Source organism: Neospora caninum, chromosome XII, assembly GCF_000208865.1.
Source record: "Neospora caninum Liverpool complete genome, chromosome XII".
NCBI lineage: Eukaryota > Apicomplexa > Conoidasida > Eucoccidiorida > Sarcocystidae > Neospora > Neospora caninum.
Genome location: NC_018398.1, coordinates 5290648 through 5309624, shown reverse-complemented (window position 1 = coordinate 5309624; position 18977 = coordinate 5290648). Strand labels below are relative to the sequence as shown.

The following is an 18977-nucleotide window of genomic DNA, read 5'->3' as shown; positions in this document are numbered from 1 at the left end:
AGCGGGGTCTCCCAAGATGAAAGATTCTCGAAAGAAAAGCCCGTAGGGATTCTAAAAACTGCGTGGCAGAGTGCCTCACGACCGAAGGATCCAGCGTGGCGGTACGCTCCGGGACAGGCAGTTCCTCTGACTCCTCCGTCGAACTGCTGAGAGATTGTTGCAGGCCATGTACGTTGACAGCATAGAGCCGTACGGAAAAGTGCTCCGGGTCTCGTCTGGAAATGACGCGCGACCAGAGTACACACGCATGCTTTGAAATTTCACTCCACTTGGCACGTGCAGTTGTGCGGGATAGCAGAGAGAACTGCAACACAGCAGGGGGCTGAAGTCACCAGAGACAAGAAGAGAGCACCCCGCTTCAGTCTGTGTCCAGTCACGACCAAACAACAACTTTCGACATGATTCGCGGTTTCTAGTACACCTCTTTTTCGCATGCCACCTCCAAACGCCTCGCTTTCTCAGACAGCAAAGGCTCCTAAATTAACAAAACCTGTGCAAGTCGCGCATGCATTCCGCCGTCAGCGAAGCCACTGCTCTGTTGGCCGTGGCGGCCTTGCAGGTTGCGGCTCGCCAGAATGGGATCGTGCCGCCGATCTGGAAAGAAAGTGGATGAGCCTTTTCAAGTGAATAGGGTCGTGACATCCGCAGTCTGCTGGCATAATGAGGCAGTGCGGCGCATGCTGTATACCCTGAGGATTTCCTCTTTTGCAGCTTTCGGGTGCGGAGATTGCGAACTGACCCGTGGACACAAGACTAGAACCGGTTCTGTCTCGTGCCCAAAGGTGGTTCTGTTGCGCATTGCGGGCCGAGCCTGTCTGGCCGTCGACCAAGAATTTGATACGCACTCTTCTTTTCTCTGTTAGTTGAGGCGCGGATGCCTCGAGCTTGGTCCCCACGCCGGTAGAAACAGAGCCAGGGTTTGGCCAGAGTCGTGTATCGACGAGACCTCGAATCATTTTCTCTCGTCGGTGACCATGTAAAAACACTTTGCTTTAGCTGGAACCAGAGCTTGATACCCACAGAGAGCAAACGTGTTCGCAGTCCGCGTGCTTTTTGTGCGCCCCAGTGCTTAGTTGTGTTCTCCACCTGCTGCCTGCTAAACTTGAGGTCTTCAGAGAAGACACCTCACGAGCCGTCTGCGGACGGGCCAACACGAACAGATGAGTGTTCACAACTGCTGTGATGTTTGGAGACCAGGAAGAACAGGCAACGGTTACTTGGTTGCAAGGAGAGAACGGACGCTGTAGCACATGTAGTCGAACCGAGAAGAGACGTGGATGCCAGCACAAAGAGACCAGTCGCCTGTTTGGCTCATAGTCTCTCAGGGGAAGGAGAAGTCGACACAGGAATAGAGGAAAAGGAGTGGTGCGGGGCGCCTGACCCATCTGATGGGATGTCAGACAAAAGCCGCTCCTATGTTTCCGTGCACTGCCGGAAACCCTTCATAATTTAGGCTGTTCAACGTGACGAAACGAACCGTGGATCGACGTGATCCGGGCTCTCAGTTGCCTGCGTAGAATCTTCACAGGGCACAGCAGGGATCAGAGGGGCGTAGAGGAAGAAAACGAGAATTGACAATCGTAAGACATGTCCACAGGAAAACTCTCAAGCACCTTCCTCCTGGTCATCGGGAAGAGCCTCTGCGTCAGCAATGCCGTCTTCATCGTCGGGTTGTTTCTCGTGGCGCGCTTTCTCCTCTTCCTGTCTCCGTTTTTGTTCTTCCGCCTTCTCTTGCTCTCTCTTTCGTTGGAGCTTGAGTGCTTTGGCCCGTTTCTTTTCTTCAGGAGTAACGTCCACTCCATTCAGCTTGTGCAGTCTGCGGAGTATCACCAAGATCTCTCGTCTGAAATCCTCATCGGGCATTTCCGGATCAATGGAGGAAACGGTGAGCTCTTGAAGAGATGGCAGCAGCAGAAGTTCCTTGAGAGAACTGAAATCGCTAAGGCGTACTCCGCTGATGTCGAGAATTTTTAGTGCAGCCAGCATGCTGACGTCCGTGAGGGAGTCGATCGGGCAGTTCGCAAGAGAAAGATAGGCTAGACCAGGCAGCGACGGCAAATGCGAAAGAGTACTCAGATGAGAGTCCCTCACGCTCAAGTGCATGAGAGAGTCAGGGAGTCTGTCAACACCCTCGAAGGAGACAAAGGGGTTCCCGTCAAGGGTCAGTTTGGCTAGGTGGGGCAACCCAATCGAGCACAACTTAGAAATAGAGTTATTCGACAAATTCAACACAGCGCAGGACGGGAGACACGTCTCATCGGTCAAGCAAGAGATATCGGTTATGCTGTTACGGGCGGCGTTGAGAAAGAGAACGTGGGGTAGCTTCGTAAGTGGGAGGATATCGTCGAGATGGTTGTCGGATATGTCAATGTAGCGAAGATGGACAAAAGTTGCAATCTCTTCTGGAATCTTTGTAACATTTTTCCCGGTGCAGTTGAGACGTACATAGGCATACCCGCTGCCGTCCACCGTTCTGGCGACTTCCGATAAACTGGAATTTAGAATTTCTTCGGCCAAGAGCACCTGGTCAGCTGCCGCAGGGCCTGGCTTCTTTTTGTCTTTTTTTGTCTTTGCCATTGTGATCGTGATTTACGAGCTCTCTGAAGTGACAGAAGGGGGGAATCTTCCGAGCGTCCCAGCAGAGGTGCAAGAGAGTCCTACCTAGACACGAGTAGGAATTGCAGGCAGCGACAAGCTACACACTGACCGCCGTGTATACTGCTTTTTTTTCACCTTTGCTAGTGTTGTCAAAGAAACGCACGCACTCGGTCTGTCAATCATCACCCGAAGCGGGCAAGAAAGACCAGCCGTGCAAATGGGCTTTACTGAGGGTCCCTGTGTGACTCGGTACACACGAAGGCAGCAGCTTCCTGGGCAGCCGGCGATGAGAATTCAAGCTCTCAGAGTCAATCAGGGGTGCCCACGGCAAACCGCCACACGAGTTACTGCTAGAAACGTCACGGCATGGTCTGAGGGTGCAAACCACATCTGAACTCCGGAAGGTACACTGTGTCTGCAATTGTGACTGGTAAACGGTACGGTTGATTATGGCCCGTTTTGTGACCGGGAATAGGGCGACACCAATACATCCGAATTCATGGACCTTTCGTGGACGGAAGAAGACGACATCCTGCCCTAGAGAACATGCCGGTTACTAGCATATTCTCGGCTCGCATGTGCGCCGACGTGCCCCCCGGCAGAACAGGTGACGCGGACAGAAACGGGAGTCTCGATGAAGCTCTCCTTCGCAGCATCCCGTTGTTACCCCTGATGGAGGATGCACCTCAGAGAGGATGCTTGTACCTGACACAAGTCGACCAATGACGAAGATCAGTTGAACCACACATCTTGGAAACCACGTTTTTCTGCGGGCATGTGAGGGCAACAAGGCCGTGCGATATGTGCTCGTTTTTCTGGTTCTCTTGAGGTGAGGCCCGAGGAAACAGGTCACGACGGATTTTTGGTCATTCCTTTACACCCAAACAGGAATTGGAAGGCAATCTGCGTATCTCTTTACAATTAACAACCGACATGACATAGTTTAGGCCTCTGTGCTGCTTCTCTTCGCTGCCCCCTGCGAAAATTCGTACGCTGGTGGGGATTCTTTGTCCCACTGCTACCTTTACCGGATCTGTTTCAAGGGACTGCTCGATTTCTTGTTCGGACCCTCGTTGTTCCCTAGAAATGCTTTCGCGGCAAGCCTGAACGACGCCGGGCTCTCTTGGCTCTGGTGAACCACTTTCAGACTCTTTTTTGGGTTGACATTGTCGGACAGCAGGTGTTTTGTACTCGTCAAGAAGAGCAGAGCCTTTCACTGGCGAACCCCGAGCGGGGATGGTTCGATGCATTGGAATCCCGGATTTAGACAGGCAAGCAGAACACAAATATATCAGATTCACTTTTCCTCCTCAAGGGCATGCCGTGCATTCGCGTGTAAGTAACTGCTTTTTTCTCGACCGAACTCACAGAAAAGGGGCAACGTTGCAATTTTTGAAGCGCCCAACAAAACGCGCAACTGAATGATGAAACACCCCTCTCCCACTGTTTGGCTGCTACTATCAAAAGAATATGAACGGTTGCCGACACACGGATCGCACCCCGAAAAAAAGTTTGTTCAGTATTTCGTGTTGCCACGTAGCCTCTCGTGGAACATCTTTCACCAAATCCCCTGAAACCCTTCACAAAGAGTGACTGTTCGAGGAGTCGAGACAGGATCCCTCTAAGTTGTACCGTTGTATTTTTTTTCAAGCCCAACCTCTGGCTGAAGCAGATTGCACTGCCACCAGAAAGAGTAGTTTTTCCCGAAAATCGTGTGTTGGAAGGCAATGAATGTGCTTTTCCGCGTAAATGGTAGCGTGAGCACAGAAACACGAAGCAAAATCACGCTGCAGTCTGGCGAATCGTCGGGCCACCCTCCTAGAAGGTGGAAGTGTATGCGTTCCTAACATACCTGGATTTTCCGGGAAGTAGGCCCTGAATCCTAAGAGGAGACGCTGCTCCATCTCAAAAAATCACTGTCTAGCACCGAAACATCTTAGATGTGAAGAGGCGATTTTCAACGAACAGTGACGAACACAGGCATCTTTCGCTCCGAATGCACACTTTGACACCACCCGGAAGACGCAGAGAGAAAATCCATAATCTTTTCTGACGTCTACCTGAAGTATCGGCTTCACCTTTAAGGTCTTGTCTGAATCCTCGATGGTAAGTCTTGCGTTGTCGTGTCTTGGCAGCTGTACGCGTTTGCTTTTCTTTGTTCGGCGTCCGCTAACAAGTGGTCAGGAATGACGGTCATGGTCTCATGTGTCTTACAATAGAGCAGTCGGCTGCTCACTGGCTACGACACCAAAACAGAGGATTTGACGTTAATACAGTCTAGTCGAGAAATACGCAGATAGAATGACAGTTTCAAAAGAGGCACGTCGTCTTCGTCACACGGTAGTCGTGTTTCCGTAAGACTCTAAAGCCACGGAAGAGCCTAAGGATTGAAGAAAAAGCCTGCAAGTGCATCGCTTTCTCTACTCCACGGACAACATGGGGACTTATCCCTCGCGTCACGCTTAAGTGAAACCAGAGGTCTTCTGTTTCGGAAGTGTCTTTCAGGTATTAATCTCCCACAACAAGCAAACCACGGTTTGAAAAGCACTGCTGAAGCATCCAGCGGATATAGTAGATGCCCCACATCCTCGAAATAAGCGGAAGGGCCCTCTTGCTGACATAGATCTTCCTCGTTTCCCGACTGTTCCTCGAGCTCGCTGAGGCCTACACGTGCTGATCACTCTATAGCAAGCGTCTCCAGTGGGAAGCTGAAATATCTTCACGATGGTGACTGCGATCACCTCCAGGCTCAGAGACCCAGTCCTTTGTGGTTAGTTAGAATTCCGAGACGCATGGGAGACATTAGTCTCAAACAGTTCAGAGAAGCATCAGTGTGTACAGAGGACATTCACGGAAGGACGGATGCGGCAACAAACCATTTAGCGGAAAGTGAAAGGTACAGACGTTCCCGAGGTATATCGCTGCCGTCTACCCACTGCAAAAACACCAGTATCTACCAAGCAGTCAAGCGTAAGGTACAGGGCCAGCGGCTTTAAACTAAGAAGCTGCGGGCGTTCATTGTGGGCACGCCCTCCAGCAGACTCGGGAACAGGTTCTCCCCTGACACGAAATCAGCGCCGGATTTTTGGCGGGTGCTCTGGACAGACGCGTCGACTGCTTCGTCAACGGATCAACACTTTTCCCTGTAAGGTTTCTTTTCTGTACACCGTATGGAAAATCCAACGCTTTCTTTACTCAGCAGGGCGCTGGAGAGGTGGCATGGACCTCGAATCAACCGCTTGCCCCATAGCATGCAAACCGTTGTCTACGTACAGGGTCACGCCGCTCACCGCTCGGGCCAAGGGCGACAGCAGGAACAGCGCAGCTCCGCCGACATCGTCACTGTACAAGTCCTGAATTCACCAGAAAACGAATGCGAAACCTAGGATTGTTGGAGAAATCGTGGGGAAATCCTGGAACCAGAAGAACCGTGGAGGGATGCCTTCCCGGGAAGTCGCCAGCTGGAATCATGGAAAAATGTGGCGCCACGCAATGTCGATATGCATGGAAGACTTTCAGACTGCCGTAGCAGACCTCCAAATTCCTTGAACAGGTTCGAAAACTATTCGATTGCACCGTCCGCAGGACCGATGCGTTACGCTAGTTCCAAGCCTAGCACTATTCCTCCGTATGCACGGGACCGCTTCTATTGAACTCAGTCACCAGAGGAATCCTTCGCCCTGAGTTCTGTAGTTGTTACTCGCCTGGTAGGTACCGGTAACTTACCCTTCGTAGAGGTGCGTTGTTGTAGGAGTAGTCGATCGCGTAGTCGATAAAGGTTTTTTCGCCAGACTTGCCGATCGCGCTGGCAGCTCGGCTCTTCAGAGGGCCTGCACTGATTGCGTTGACGCGTACACCGTACTTCTGGCCTGCCTCCCACGCCAGAGTGCGAGTGTCGGACTCTAAAGCCGCTTTAGCGCTGCTCATGCCGCCTCCGTAACCTACGGGAATCAAAGCCGATGACCAATACTCGCAACTGCATGTGGATTGGTGGGGACACAATTCCTCAGGCAAGGACAAGGCCAAGACATTCCCTCAGTTTTGTTCATGCAGAGAGGGGCACAGGCGACGACCTATTGACAGTTTGTCAGTATTTAGAGGAGAGTCAACTGCGGCAAAGAAGTCTCCCTGTGTCCCTACAAAAACTCCGTTCAGGCTGCCCCCGGAATCCTCCCTTCTCCACACAGATATTTCTCAGAGTTGCAGTATCTAGTGTTGACGTACAACAGACGCATTGACTCTGGGTTCTATGGAGAGTTCTCACGGACTGTTGAAATTGTGAACTCTCTCGGAGAATGCTTTTCTGCGGGTCGAGAAACTTGCCTGGAACAACACGCTCCGCAGCTAAGTAAGACAGGGTGACGGCACTGCCGCCTTCGTTCATGATCGGTCCAAAGTGTTGAAGAAGAGAGACAAAGGAATAGGCGCTGTTGCTCGAGGCCGCCAGATACCCCTTCCTGCTCGTCTCAAGAAGGGGCTTTGTCACCTGCAAGGGTAAAGAGACACCCGAGCGCGAGATGGACCCACTCACGATGGATGGCCGTGTGTACAGAGCCGACAGTGTTCCGTGTGCTGCATTGTGAGAACCTATTCAGCCAGCACCCGCACAGCATTCTTTGCGGGCATACCGCCCCCGTCTCCCCATGCCGCTCTATCCAGTCGAAAATGTGTCAGGACCCGACATATCCCAGCCTCGATCAACAGGGAGGGTGCGTGGCCGCCAGTGTTCGGCGGGTCCAGGTGCTCTACGCGACTTGCCTCGGACCGTCACAAGCACTTGAACGAGGAGCGTTCTCTAGACTTGCCTCCGGTCCGTTAGCAAGGGAGTGCACGAGGATGTCGATCTTGCCCAGATCCTTTTTCACCTTCTCCGCCACCTCGGAAATCGTGTACCCGTCCACGCCGGCGTATCTTTTATTCTCCTTCACCTGAGCCGTGCACAACAGCCAGGCCGAGCACACAGCGTTCTCACAAGAACGAAGCATCCCAGCCGCCCGTATGCATCTCTTGGTGCAGTGCTGTGCGATCAAAGTTTTCAACACGCGTGCGCGAACTGTAGTCTGTTGCCAGGGTGAATCGTCCTCGGAAAACGTCTCCTGACAGCCTGCTGATGTGTATGCCTTGTTAGGAAGAGCTCACAAAGGACTCACACGCGTGCCTCCGCGTGGCAACGAATATCTGTTCTCATACGTGCACGTGAACACTTCTGCAGGCAGCTGATTTGCGGAGAAATTCGATCCGTAGCAAAAAACGGGGCACATCCGGGAAGAGGCTACGCTGCTACCAGACGTGGAAGGGGAAACTCCATAGGACGTGTGGGGGGACTGCAGTTTTCCCTGCTGGTCTGTACCACGCTTGCTCACTACTTACGTCTTGAGGCACATCCTCAGGCTTATCGAAGGCTGCGTCGAGGGCGTACACTCCTGCGAATTCCAAAAGGGAACCATCCGGGAGTTTCCGATCCTCGTCAAGTCTCCCACTCTGGAGAGACTTCTGAAAGAGTCCAAGAACTGGTGGCCACGTGCCCAGCGCCACACGAGCTCCGGCGCTGGCGAGGTGTTTCGCGATCGCCCAGCCGTATCCCTGACTGTCTGCTACGCCTGCAAACACAAGGCAGAGAGGTACACCATTCGTCACGCTTATTCCGCTGCAGTCAATCCCGAGAATACGACGCTCGTCGACCTTCACGGGATCGTAAACCCTCCAGCGAGGCTGAACGGCGTAAAGCAGCTTTTTCTCAGAACCGATTTGCTCTTTCACCACGGACACACTACCCACCTTGCTGAGAGAATCAGCTGCATCGACAGCCATGATGGTCAGGCAGGGAGGCATGCAAACCCAACAGCTGGAAAGAGGTAGGCCGCCACTTTTCAGTGTTTGTCCCACAAACTGCAAAACGGGATCGCTGGTGCTCGCCCGTGAACGCGTGGATGCGGGGGCTCGACTGGAATACGTTCTGTGTCTTCCCTGGAGGCTGTGCCCATCGCGTTCCAACCAGTAAGCCTGCGCGTATCTGATTAACAGTGCAGCTCCGCCCTTTCTTACCGGCAACGAAAGCAGTCTTGCCAGTCAAATCGATTGCAAACGCCGACTGGGCTGTACCTTCGCCGGCGGAGCCGGCTGCTCGGTGCTGAGTTCCAGTCGCGTCGGCAGTCTCCATCGCATGCGTCACAAACGCGGAGTGTGGTCTGACAGCAGACTGAGAATGCGCCGTGGATCTGAAGGCATTCGGCCGAGCGGCTGACCACGAGGGCCTCGCACTCTGAGGAGTCACCGGCATCGCCCCTGACGCACTTGGGACGGTGAACGCCATCGTCTCGGCGGGACCAACCCAGGCTAGTTCACCTGCCACGACGGCAGCGAGAGTTATGCGTCTGAAACCCACCATTCTCGCGGATGAATGTGGAAGAGAAATGACTCAAACTCCACACAACGGGTGGAGACTCCGGAAAGGACGCGCGGCCGTGGGGTTTGCGTGTCTTACCCGAGACACGAGAAATGCGGCGCCTGCCGGAAGGCAACCCGTGCACACGATGCGAAGATGCGTCCGCGAAGACCCAAGGTGTTTGCAACAAAAAACAACGGGAGTGTGTCGGCACCCGCCCTACGCAAGGAAAAGAATACAAACAGCCAGGAAGATCGCATGAAAATTGAGAGACGGCGTGCGCAGCTGGCCCGTCTCGCGCCGTCTCCGCACACTGCCGAGAGAAGCCGCAAAAACACACCGCCGTACAGAAGCGGGGACTGGGGCGGGCAACGCTGGAGCCGCCTTTTCGCAAAAAAAGCACACTTTGCAGACAACTGACCATCTCTACGTGTGATCGGGTAAGTTCTCCGACAAGAACACATTCGCTGGGGGACATCGTGTTTAACGCAAAATCCGCGTTTCAATTGTGTGAAGCGTGCTAAGGCAGTACGGGACACTGGGACAGCGAGACACCCGCATTCTCTGGCGCAAGTTAGAGAGAAAAATCAGTCAGCTACCACCAGCCTCCAGGGAGGGTGTGTCAAAACCATTACGAAGCATCGGAGCAGGCAGTTCATCTGCCTTACGATGACAGGGCTTTGCAGTTGAGCACACGACCACCGCACCTCTTTTCTTGAGGGCTCTTGTAAATTTCCTAGGATAGGAATGACGGCGGAGCTACCACAGAAAGGTTTACTATAAAGAAACCACAAGACAGCCTTGCCCAACGTCGCGGAAAAACGGTGAGACAAACACGTCAGGAAGTATACGGCAGTCCTGTCCTAAATCGCGACTCTGTACAGTAGAGAACTGTGGTCACCAAAACTCTTGCCTCAGCGACTAAATCAGTACCGGTTCCGCGTCTCCCCTTTAGAAGGCTTGCCGAAGGTCAGTGTGAGTTTCAAACAGACAGCTTCACAGTGCACGGTCCTGCCTCGCGATGGATTATCGAGGGGCTCCGGCCATGGTAGTGAGACGGAAGCATCTCCGTATGAAGCCGGCATTAAGAACAAAAAGATCATAGCTAAACTAAAAACTCAGTTGTACCCACGGGAGTCCATATCCGAGGAGGACAGTGGCCACAGTAAGTAGACATAGAAAGAAACTACACATCCAAGCGGGAGTTAGACAACTGCAACTCCAGTTATTCAGTCCTCGAGTCATGTGAACTAAAATACACAAGAACACAAGAGAGGCAGCTGGAGCATGCAACAGCCACAGAAATCTGCTGCCCCGAAAAGGTGCAGAGTTTCTGTGGGTCCGCCGCTCGTGGCTGCCATGCTCCTGGTCAGAATGTGATTTTCCATGTGTGCAGTTTCAGGAGTACACACCAAAACGGTATGCCTCTTGCTGTGCTCACATGGCGCCCACATCCAGGACCTTCCTTCAGCTCATCAGGGATTGTTCTGTATGCATGGCGTCCTGGCAGTTCGAAAAAGCACTGGCTTGAAGTTGCTATGGGCTCACGGAACCGTCTGGGGTCACTCAGCACCCGCCCCTACTAGTGGTATTCACTCTAGAAGCAAAGTAATCAACGCCGCTCTATAGAGGTCATTGCCATGGTAGTTCACGGCTATGATGGGCGATGCGAGACGGCGCAGATATCGTGATAACTCCCTTCCACATTTCACTTCCCCTACTTGGGGTAGTACAACTATTTTTTCGGTACACCATTGAGACATACTGCTACGGTTCGTTAAGGAAATAACAGCAGCCTCTATGCATGGTATTACGGGGTACGCGCCTCAAACGTGGTCCCTGAACCGGTTGTAAAAGCCTTACTATTCTGCCAGCTTCAGCGAATCATTCAGTTCGTTTTGGTACGGAGGGTCGCATCATTATGCAGTTACTCTACTGGTAATTATCAGGTGTTTCTCCTGCCCCCTCCGGTCCACAAGTTTGTTGAAGAGTGTCACGAGAACGCAAGCGACACCGCAGGTATGTTGGGCAGTCTCAGGTGCTGACTACGAGGACCCGAAGGAGAAAGGAAGACACCTTCTCCGAGCTGTCTGGTGCTTAGGCTTGGAGATCCCTTCTTCACATGCGCGGCAAAGTATGTGGTGTCGTCCGATTCGACAGCGATGATGTATTTCTACACCCTTCTCTACGTTCTCGAGAAACCCCATTACAGAGACATGGGCCCCAGCACAGGGCCAAGCAGTGCTAGTCATTTTATTACCCGAATAAAAGCTCTTATGGGAGACAACCGTCAAAAAGAGTTTCCTCCCAAATATTCTCACGCTGCACAGCACGCTTCCGGATGTTGCACCAGAAGATCAGAACTGGTGACGAAGGCCTTGATTCAAACTAAGAAAACCACTCCCCAACATCCGACGAAGAAGCATCCCAATTTGCATTGACTGGTGACGACAGACACCATAGTCTGCTTCAAACGAGCGGATCTCGCCGCACCACCGGCCGTAGGCCGGATAGGTTTCATGCACCCGCAGCGAACGCTTGCTAGGTTATTGACGGAGCAGGAACTGCATGTGTGACAGTTTAAATGAAAAATTGTCTGCGAACAACGTGAAAAGAGTTCCAAGGATGAACGTGTGTTTGATCGGTTTCGGTCAGGTCTGCACTGTGTTCGAGATGCAGAAACCAGTCGTGTTGCTCGACGAAGAACACATATTTCGACCATGAACAAGCACCTTGCTCCTAATGGAAAAGACAAACAAGCGAGGAGCATTGCTACCACCTACGTTGGACCGAAACACGAGGGCCGTAAGGTACACCCCATTTACAAGTTGCGCTCCTTTTTGACTCGACAGAGCTCAGTGTTAACAGCCATGATTTTCGCCACAGTGCCCGGACGTGACACGTTACCGCCTGCAGCGCAGACAGGTCTTTGGTTGCTGGGAGAAATGCAAAGATGGAACTCTGGAAGTTGCCAGAAGAGCGAAGAGGACAAAACTGAACTGGTGATCTGCCCCCGGAAAGATCCCTTCGAGCCGACAGACAAGCGCATGCAAACCTTGACTCGCCGTCCAGCGCGTTCTGCGTACTGCCAAAGACAGCTATAGTCACGACTTTCGAATAGGGGATCCACATGAATCCATACTAAAAAGGCACTAGTGTTACCGTGCAACAAAGTTGAGAAAGGATGAAGCACAGCTACAGTTGAGGTAAAACTCTTCGCGCTTTGAAACCTCCCAATGCTGCGTTCTGCAGGCCGTAAAAATCCACGGAATGCATGCGTATACGAGACGCCATGAGAAGTCAAAAACGGCAGTTCGTCTAACTCGTTCTCTCCTTTAACAGTTTTCATTCCTTTCTTTATTCTGTAACCCCTCGCGGTTCTGAACAGCTGCTCTTTCGCACAGCTTCATTGAGAAATGGAGGGGAATGTGTAGGTATCGGAGGACGCGCGTGTAGTTTCCATTCTTTTCGGGGGGTCCTGTTTTCCCGGAACTGCTCCTTTTTGGCGGGGACTCGGGAATTTCGTTTCTTTTCTTTTTCTGGAGGCGGATGGGTGAGACTTCCATGCCGCCTGAAAGATCTTCTGAACGCGAATTTCGTTTCATGTGTCGTGAGTCTCTTCGCGACGCTCGCTCGCGGTTGTGGAGACCAGCACGGGTACAGTCACGACAGTTTTTCGTACCAAGATTGGCATCCCTTTCCTTCGCTTGTTGATCATTCTTGTCTCTTTTGTCTCCACGTCCCCAGAGTCTATCTCACAGTTGATGACGCGTGCTTCGAGTGGTTCTTTTTCTGCACTTGGAGGGACCACCACGTTCAGCCGAGACCTATCCGGGCGCATGGATTCATTCAGCATAGCCGTGTTCCTTCGTTCCCTTTGTAGGAGTCCGTGTCCTCGTTTCTGAGGATCGAAACAGGCGCTGGCGCATGTTATGAGGTTTTACAGGCCGAACGCTTTTTTCCGGCGGCTCCGCCCGTCCCCTTCACGGCGGCACCGCGGTATCTATGCTACGCCACGCGCTGTCCGTACACACAGTTGCCGGTTTTTTGTCCGTTCCTGCGCTTGCCCAGGGCGTGTCCACTCTTGAGTTGAGACACTTTGCAGCGATGAAAGACCTCTCGGTTCCTCGAAATGTGCTGACTGCGCAGTCTGCGAGCGTCGGCCCGCACCAAACCGAGAGCTCGTTGGCGACCGCCCACACCTGTTCCCAGCGCTCCGTGTCGGCGTCTCCGAGGGGCCAGATGACGGGTGGGTCGTCTCGGGCATCTCAAACAAAGACCGAACTGGTGTCGAGCACGAAGACTTTGTCAGCGGTGGATGTGGCGAGACCGCGGGGCGAGAAAGACCAGTGGGCACCTTCCGTGGCCGGGGACGTTGCAGAGCTGAAGCTTCACGCGAGTCAACTTTCTCTCTTACGGGCCAAAAACGCCTTCCGACTGCCGGAGTCTTCAGCCATTCCCTTGAACCAGCAGAGATACACTCAGGCCCTCTCTCACATCATCACTCGGGACTACTACCCGGATTTGCCCATGCTCAAACTGCTGAGTCAGCTCCTGGAGGTACGCGCGACGGCGCACTCTAGAACGTGCAAGAGAACGTAGCGGTGACACGTGGACAGGAACGGGACATCTGCGGAAGAAGGCACGGCTCTGCTTGCATGCGTTCGCGAGTTAAGGGAAACGGGGGTTGGCTTTGGCGATCGCTTTCACGGTTGGCTCTTGTCACACCCAAAGGCTCCTTCGTTTTGCGGGAAGGGGCGTTGGCTGGCGGGACCTCTCCAGAAGGAACGTTTCACGCCTGTGTTTTACCCCAGTGCACACGACGAAACGCCGAGTGGGATCCACCTCAGATCTCGACCCCTTGCCGCACGCGAAGCTCCGGCCTCTGTGTGATGACCAGCGCACTTAAGAAGAGACGCTCTTGTTTGCTTACCCGGTGGCATGCTCTGGCCGAGCGCCGCCCACTGTGGGTGTTTGCCTCGAGAGACATCTCTAAAGCGCCTGCACGTGTACGTCTGTGCACGTCGTTAAGGTCCGGCATTGACAACAAAAGTGACGACAGATGTCTCTGAGCGAGACACGGGAAAAGCCTCGAGTCTCTCTGCACCCGGTCCGCGCTGGAATCTGTCGGCGGCGGCATCCTGCCATCCGGCGAGCGGGTCGCGAGGCTAAAGGTTCCGAGGCCTGCGTGTTCTCCGTTGCGGGTCTTGTGGAGGCAGGCGCCGAGTGTGTGTTCTGCGCTCTCCTGGATATCCGAAGAGCCGCACTTCAGTTTCTTTCGATTCGCCTCTATCTTTTGTTCTCAGGCAGAACGCCAGAATGACGTGCACAGGGCGGTTCAGTTACTTCACCGCATTCGCGCTCTCACGCCTGCAAGCGTCGTCAATCGGCAAGGAACTTTAAACACGAACTGGGGATCCTCTCCCTCGACTTTCCTGCACACTCCAGGGCCTCCGGCGTCTTCGACGGAAACAGCTACCGGCTCGCCTCCACTGCGCGGCCGGGAGAGAGAGAGGCTTCCCCCGTCTTCCGACAGCCGCGCGTCTGCGAAGAAAGCGCGGGAGTCGGCGGAAGAAGAACCGCCGTGTGCGTCTTCTCGAGGAGGCGAACGGGAAGTTGCTGCGTCTGCATCGAAACAAGCGAGGGAGAGTGGCGGCGGCGAGGGAGAGGCAGAAGCCGGTCCTCCGTCGCCGAAAGAGGAAGAGCGTCGGAGGCGGAGACGGAGGAGGGAGAGTGTGTCGGACGGGGAGGCGGAGACGAGTGAAGGGGCCAGGGAAGAAAGGGAGCGGGACGCTGAGAGCTTCCCAGTGAGTCCGGGACCGAGCGCCTCGGCGGGCGTGTGGATGCGAAGTCCAGGAGGCGAGACTCCAACGTTTTCTGGGACGCCGCATGCGCCACGCAGAGCGCTGGCGGGTGAGGGAAGAGGAGAAGATATCATTGTGCCTGTGGGGCCGAGCGGCAAGCTGCATCGCGTGCGAACCGAGCTGCGTCTCGACAAGTTTCTCAGCAGATACACCAGCGAGGACAACAGGAACTTCTCGAATGTAGTGAAGCTTGAGAATTTGGAAAAGAAGAAGCGTCAAAGGTGGATCGACGTGACTCAGGAGGAACACAACGCACGCATGGTGGAAATCCAGAGAAAAACGGTTGCTGGCGAACGAACTGACCAACTGGCGGTTGGATTCCTCTCCTCGAGGAACAATTTGTACTACAAAAACTTCGACACTCTGGAACCGCATCGACAGCCGTACGAGTGAGTCCCCGTTTGGGACCCGAGTTTTGCCAAAAAGAAGTCACACGCGGGTTGGGCTCGTATGCACATGTCGTGGAAGCGAATTGCCGATCGACCCCGTCGGGTCAGTCCCGAAGGGGCTTTCAAGATGCCATGCCGCGGTGAATCGAAGAGCGCCGCAAACATACAGGTTCACTCGTGTACGCAGTTCCCCGCGCTGTCGGAGAGATGCAATCCCGTCCGTGTGAGCGTCGCGGCGTGTAGCCACGGGGAATGCCGGCTGTTGCCGGGAAAGGTGCTGCTTGCGTGTTTTCGTCCGTGGGCCGTGCGGACTGCGCAGCGGATTCCCCGTGTCCACTGGGTAAGGCATTATTCGTTTTTTTTCTGCCGCTCCCTTGCGTTGCAGGCTGAATCGGAGGAGTGGCGAGATCAACAATGCGAATACGCGATACTCGACCTCCGAGAGGCAACGCCAGCGCTCCCTTTACTCTCTCCAAGTCGAGAAGAAGCAACAGCTCGCCGCGACGGAAGAACAGAGGAAAGCGTTGGAGGCCGTTGCGGCTGAAACGGCGTTTTCCGCGGAGCGAAGAGAGCAGGAAAAAGAGAAGGCGCTGATCGCGGCCTGCGGCCCAAGTCCACTCCCCGGCAGCCATGCCAAGGTGGACCTTCCCGTCGTGGTCGACGGGCCGAGCCGGGATTCCGAGCTTCCGAAAGTCACCTGGGGTGAGTCTGACCCGCGTGCGTTGCGGAGCAGAGAGGATGGAAGGGGTCGGCGCAAAGGCGGCTCTCGTCACCACTGCCTCGTCTCTCCTCGCGGTCGGAAAGACAGCGAGGGCGTTCCTCGATAGGAACAGCCAGCGGGCGGACCGAGGAGGCCCGAAGTGAATTTGTGGGGGGGTGGGGGGGGGGGAAAAGGCGGTAACGACGGGGGTTCCTTGGCTTTCGAGGCTGCAGTGCTTGCGCTTTGCGACGTTCGGTCCTTCCCGGTCCCGTGTCTCTGTGGTGTGGCGCAGGACAACTTTTGTGTCCGTCGCTCCTCGACGCCGCAAGCCCGTCAACGCCCTTTTTGAACTCATCGATCTTCGAGCCGTGCCCGGTGAACTCGTACGCGGGGGCGTCTGGGCGGCTGGCGAACACGGCGAACCTCGCGACGTTCAAAATGCCAGACCCTCTTCCGAGAGAAAAGGCGCTCGCGAAACTCCAGGACCGCGCGACTGCGCGCGTTCGGCAGAAACAACTGAAGCACCAGCAGCTGCTCGGCGCAGCTGACCAAGGATCGCCTCGGTGCCGACTAGCAGCCGCTCGCGCGGCGGCCGTGGTCCTCCGCCGGACGGGGCGAAGTGGAAGCAGCGGCGGCTCCGCCATCGGCCTGCCGTCTGGGCGGCGGAGCTCGAGTGTCAGTACAGCGAGCAAGGAGATTCAAAAGATCTGTCGACTGGCGCAGACGCCGGAGATGCGCCGCGTGCGGGGAGGCGGCTCTGAGTCGCACGGGAGAGCCGCTGGAAGTGCGGCAGGTAAGTGGAGAGGCTTGGAGGTGGAGTGGGAACGGAGCGGGCCAACAAGTTTGAGCCATGCCCGCCGTCTACGGTGTGTGCTCGAACCGCTGGGAACTGCGTTCTACCTCAATTTTCTGTGCGTCTGTGCCTATCTATAAGCCTTTTGTTGAGCACACACAAATGGGAACTGGGAAAGAAGAGGTAGGGGTGGAGGAAACATGCGGAAAAACCCCTCGGCGATCTGGAACTGATTCGTGGAAGTCCACAGCACAGCTGCGGTGTCCTGTCCTGGCCGGGACGACTCAGCCACTCCCCCTCGATCCTGGGGGGTTTGCGAACCCTTTCCGAACGGTTGCCGCGCTTTGCAAGAATTTGGGGTGGGCAACAGCGATGGAACAACGCACAGCCGCGTCGACAGACCGCGCACTCACACCGTTTTTTTGACGGGCTATTCCGTGCGTGGCCGTCTTACTCTTTGATCTTGTATTCGAGCGGGGACCTTGTGCAGTGTATGGATTGTGTGACAGCTCTTCGACCTTCCTGACGTGGCATTCTTTACTCCTGCAACTGCGTGTGTGCGGGGATGTCCGTTTTCAGGGAAAGGATCTTCGGTTGTCTCTTCGGGATCTGAGCGGCGCAAAGATTCCGTAGAGCGACGCCTTGTTCGTAACACATCGACTTCGTCGAGTCCTAATTCGGCGTCTCCAGCGCAGTCGCGCACCAGGGGCGAAGCGAATCGCCAAGGGAGTGACGACGAGTGTGTGTTGCTGACGGACGGGCTTCTGTGAAGAAACCGCCCACGGAACACTTTTCTCGCGTGGGTCAGCGTTGTGCACGTTGACGCCTTAAGGGTACTTCTCGAGATCTTCAGGAGACGTTATCGGCAGGAAAGCATGTTTTCGCTGCTCGGGAAATCATATTCGTCCATATAGATGCACGTTCTCTGTACATACTCGTGTACAACATAACGCGGGAACGCGTGTGTTTCTTGTAGAGAATGTAGGGAGAGCCTGGCCGTCTGGTAGAACGCTTTCGCCGGATGGCAGCGCTTTTAACTGTCAATCGCGCTCGACGAGTGGGAATTTATGGCGACGACAATTGCCTTTGAGTGCTCAACTCGTGGCAAAAAAAACACTGACGTTTCCATATGAGACCAGTACGGACACCACACCGCTACTGTTCCACTGATCCCGAGAATAGGAGCACCCACGGGAGATGTGACGCGCTTGTAGCTTACGTTCAAGTGTAGGAGGAGGTGGAGAACCTTTTCCGGTCTGTGTCCCCAGAAGGTGACAGGCACTGCGAGTTTCTGGGCATCCAGAGAAAGCTGTCAACCAGATACTCTTTTTAATCGGAGCACAAACACTCACATTCTCTGTCCTCGCCGCTCAGCCTAGACGGAGTCAATAGAACTTGATCCGGTAAACAAAGACATTCAAGATGTAAACCAGTATTCCAACTCGTAGCTTACTCCCCTGCTATTGAACAAAATTCAGTTAGGAACGATAGTTCACCCCGTCATATGTAATACGGGAGCTGGGTTAAGAACGTCTGGAGACAGTTTATTATCGGACTTCACTTGGAAAGACCCTTCGGCTACTTGGACTTAATGGCGCAGATGTCCACAGTTTAAACGGCACTCAGGAAGCACGAACGGACAGAATTGGCCAAAAGGCATTTCTTGAATTCCCTTCTGGAATTTCCCGCTAGAGACCTCTTTCAAACAGGCAGGCTCGTGTCACACAATCAAATAGGCTGCAAGCCGACAATACGAGAGGAGATACAGAGGTACCTATACTGATGGGCAGCAGAAGAAGGCTAAACTTTGTTTTCCTGAAGGTTTAACGATATGGTATGATTGAGACTTGTGTTCGAGCTTCAGCAGAGTTTCATGCGCTCTACGGCCAACCGTATCGCCTGCTTCGCCTCTGTTGCTCGTGGCTTCTAGCCGAGCGACGTGCGCTTCAGATCCAGTACATTCTGTCTTCGGGTGGGAAAGGTGCATGATGTTGTGTGCTTGGTCATACCAGCCTCTTGCAAATGCGTCAGGCATTCACCTGGGCTGCGCACGTTCAGGATCCGCTCTTTTCACACAGAACCAGGACTTTGTCAGAGTGTTATTGGGTGTGCATGAAAACTGTCTGTTTGGACAACACTACTGGGCCTCAATGGACGACAGAAACGATTTTACGACGCAGCAGGGAACCATTCTTGGTGGCGACGAAGAGTTTTTCGCTGAACCAGATGGGGACTTCCCCTATATCTG

General features: G+C 54.2%; 3 protein-coding genes across 3 annotated transcripts; 1 reads left to right on the top strand and 2 right to left on the bottom strand.

Annotated features, from left to right (window-relative positions):
* Positions 1 to 1605: 1605 nt before the first annotated feature.
* On the bottom strand, positions 1606 to 2577 carry NCLIV_066980 (B7 isoform, related; the record flags this gene model as incomplete). The annotated part of the gene is made up of 1 exon (XM_003886249.1): positions 1606 to 2577. The coding sequence occupies one exon, from the start codon at positions 2575 to 2577 to the stop codon at positions 1606 to 1608; it is 972 nt and encodes a 323-aa protein (XP_003886298.1).
* A 3212-nt stretch (positions 2578 to 5789) lies between these two features.
* NCLIV_066970 (putative enoyl-acyl carrier reductase) lies at positions 5790 to 8986 on the bottom strand (the record flags this gene model as incomplete). Its single annotated transcript, XM_003886248.1, has 5 exons — positions 5790 to 5951; positions 6325 to 6574; positions 6867 to 7084; positions 7969 to 8198; positions 8644 to 8986. 5 exons carry the CDS (start codon positions 8984 to 8986, stop codon positions 5790 to 5792), a joined length of 1203 nt encoding a protein of 400 aa, XP_003886297.1.
* A 2717-nt stretch (positions 8987 to 11703) lies between these two features.
* On the top strand, positions 11704 to 17190 carry NCLIV_066960 (conserved hypothetical protein; the record flags this gene model as incomplete). Its single annotated transcript, XM_003886247.1, has 6 exons — positions 11704 to 11793; positions 13055 to 13543; positions 14290 to 15236; positions 15622 to 15938; positions 16229 to 16729; positions 17081 to 17190. 6 exons carry the CDS (start codon positions 11704 to 11706, stop codon positions 17188 to 17190), a joined length of 2454 nt encoding a protein of 817 aa, XP_003886296.1.
* Between the last annotated feature and the right edge of the window lie 1787 nt (positions 17191 to 18977).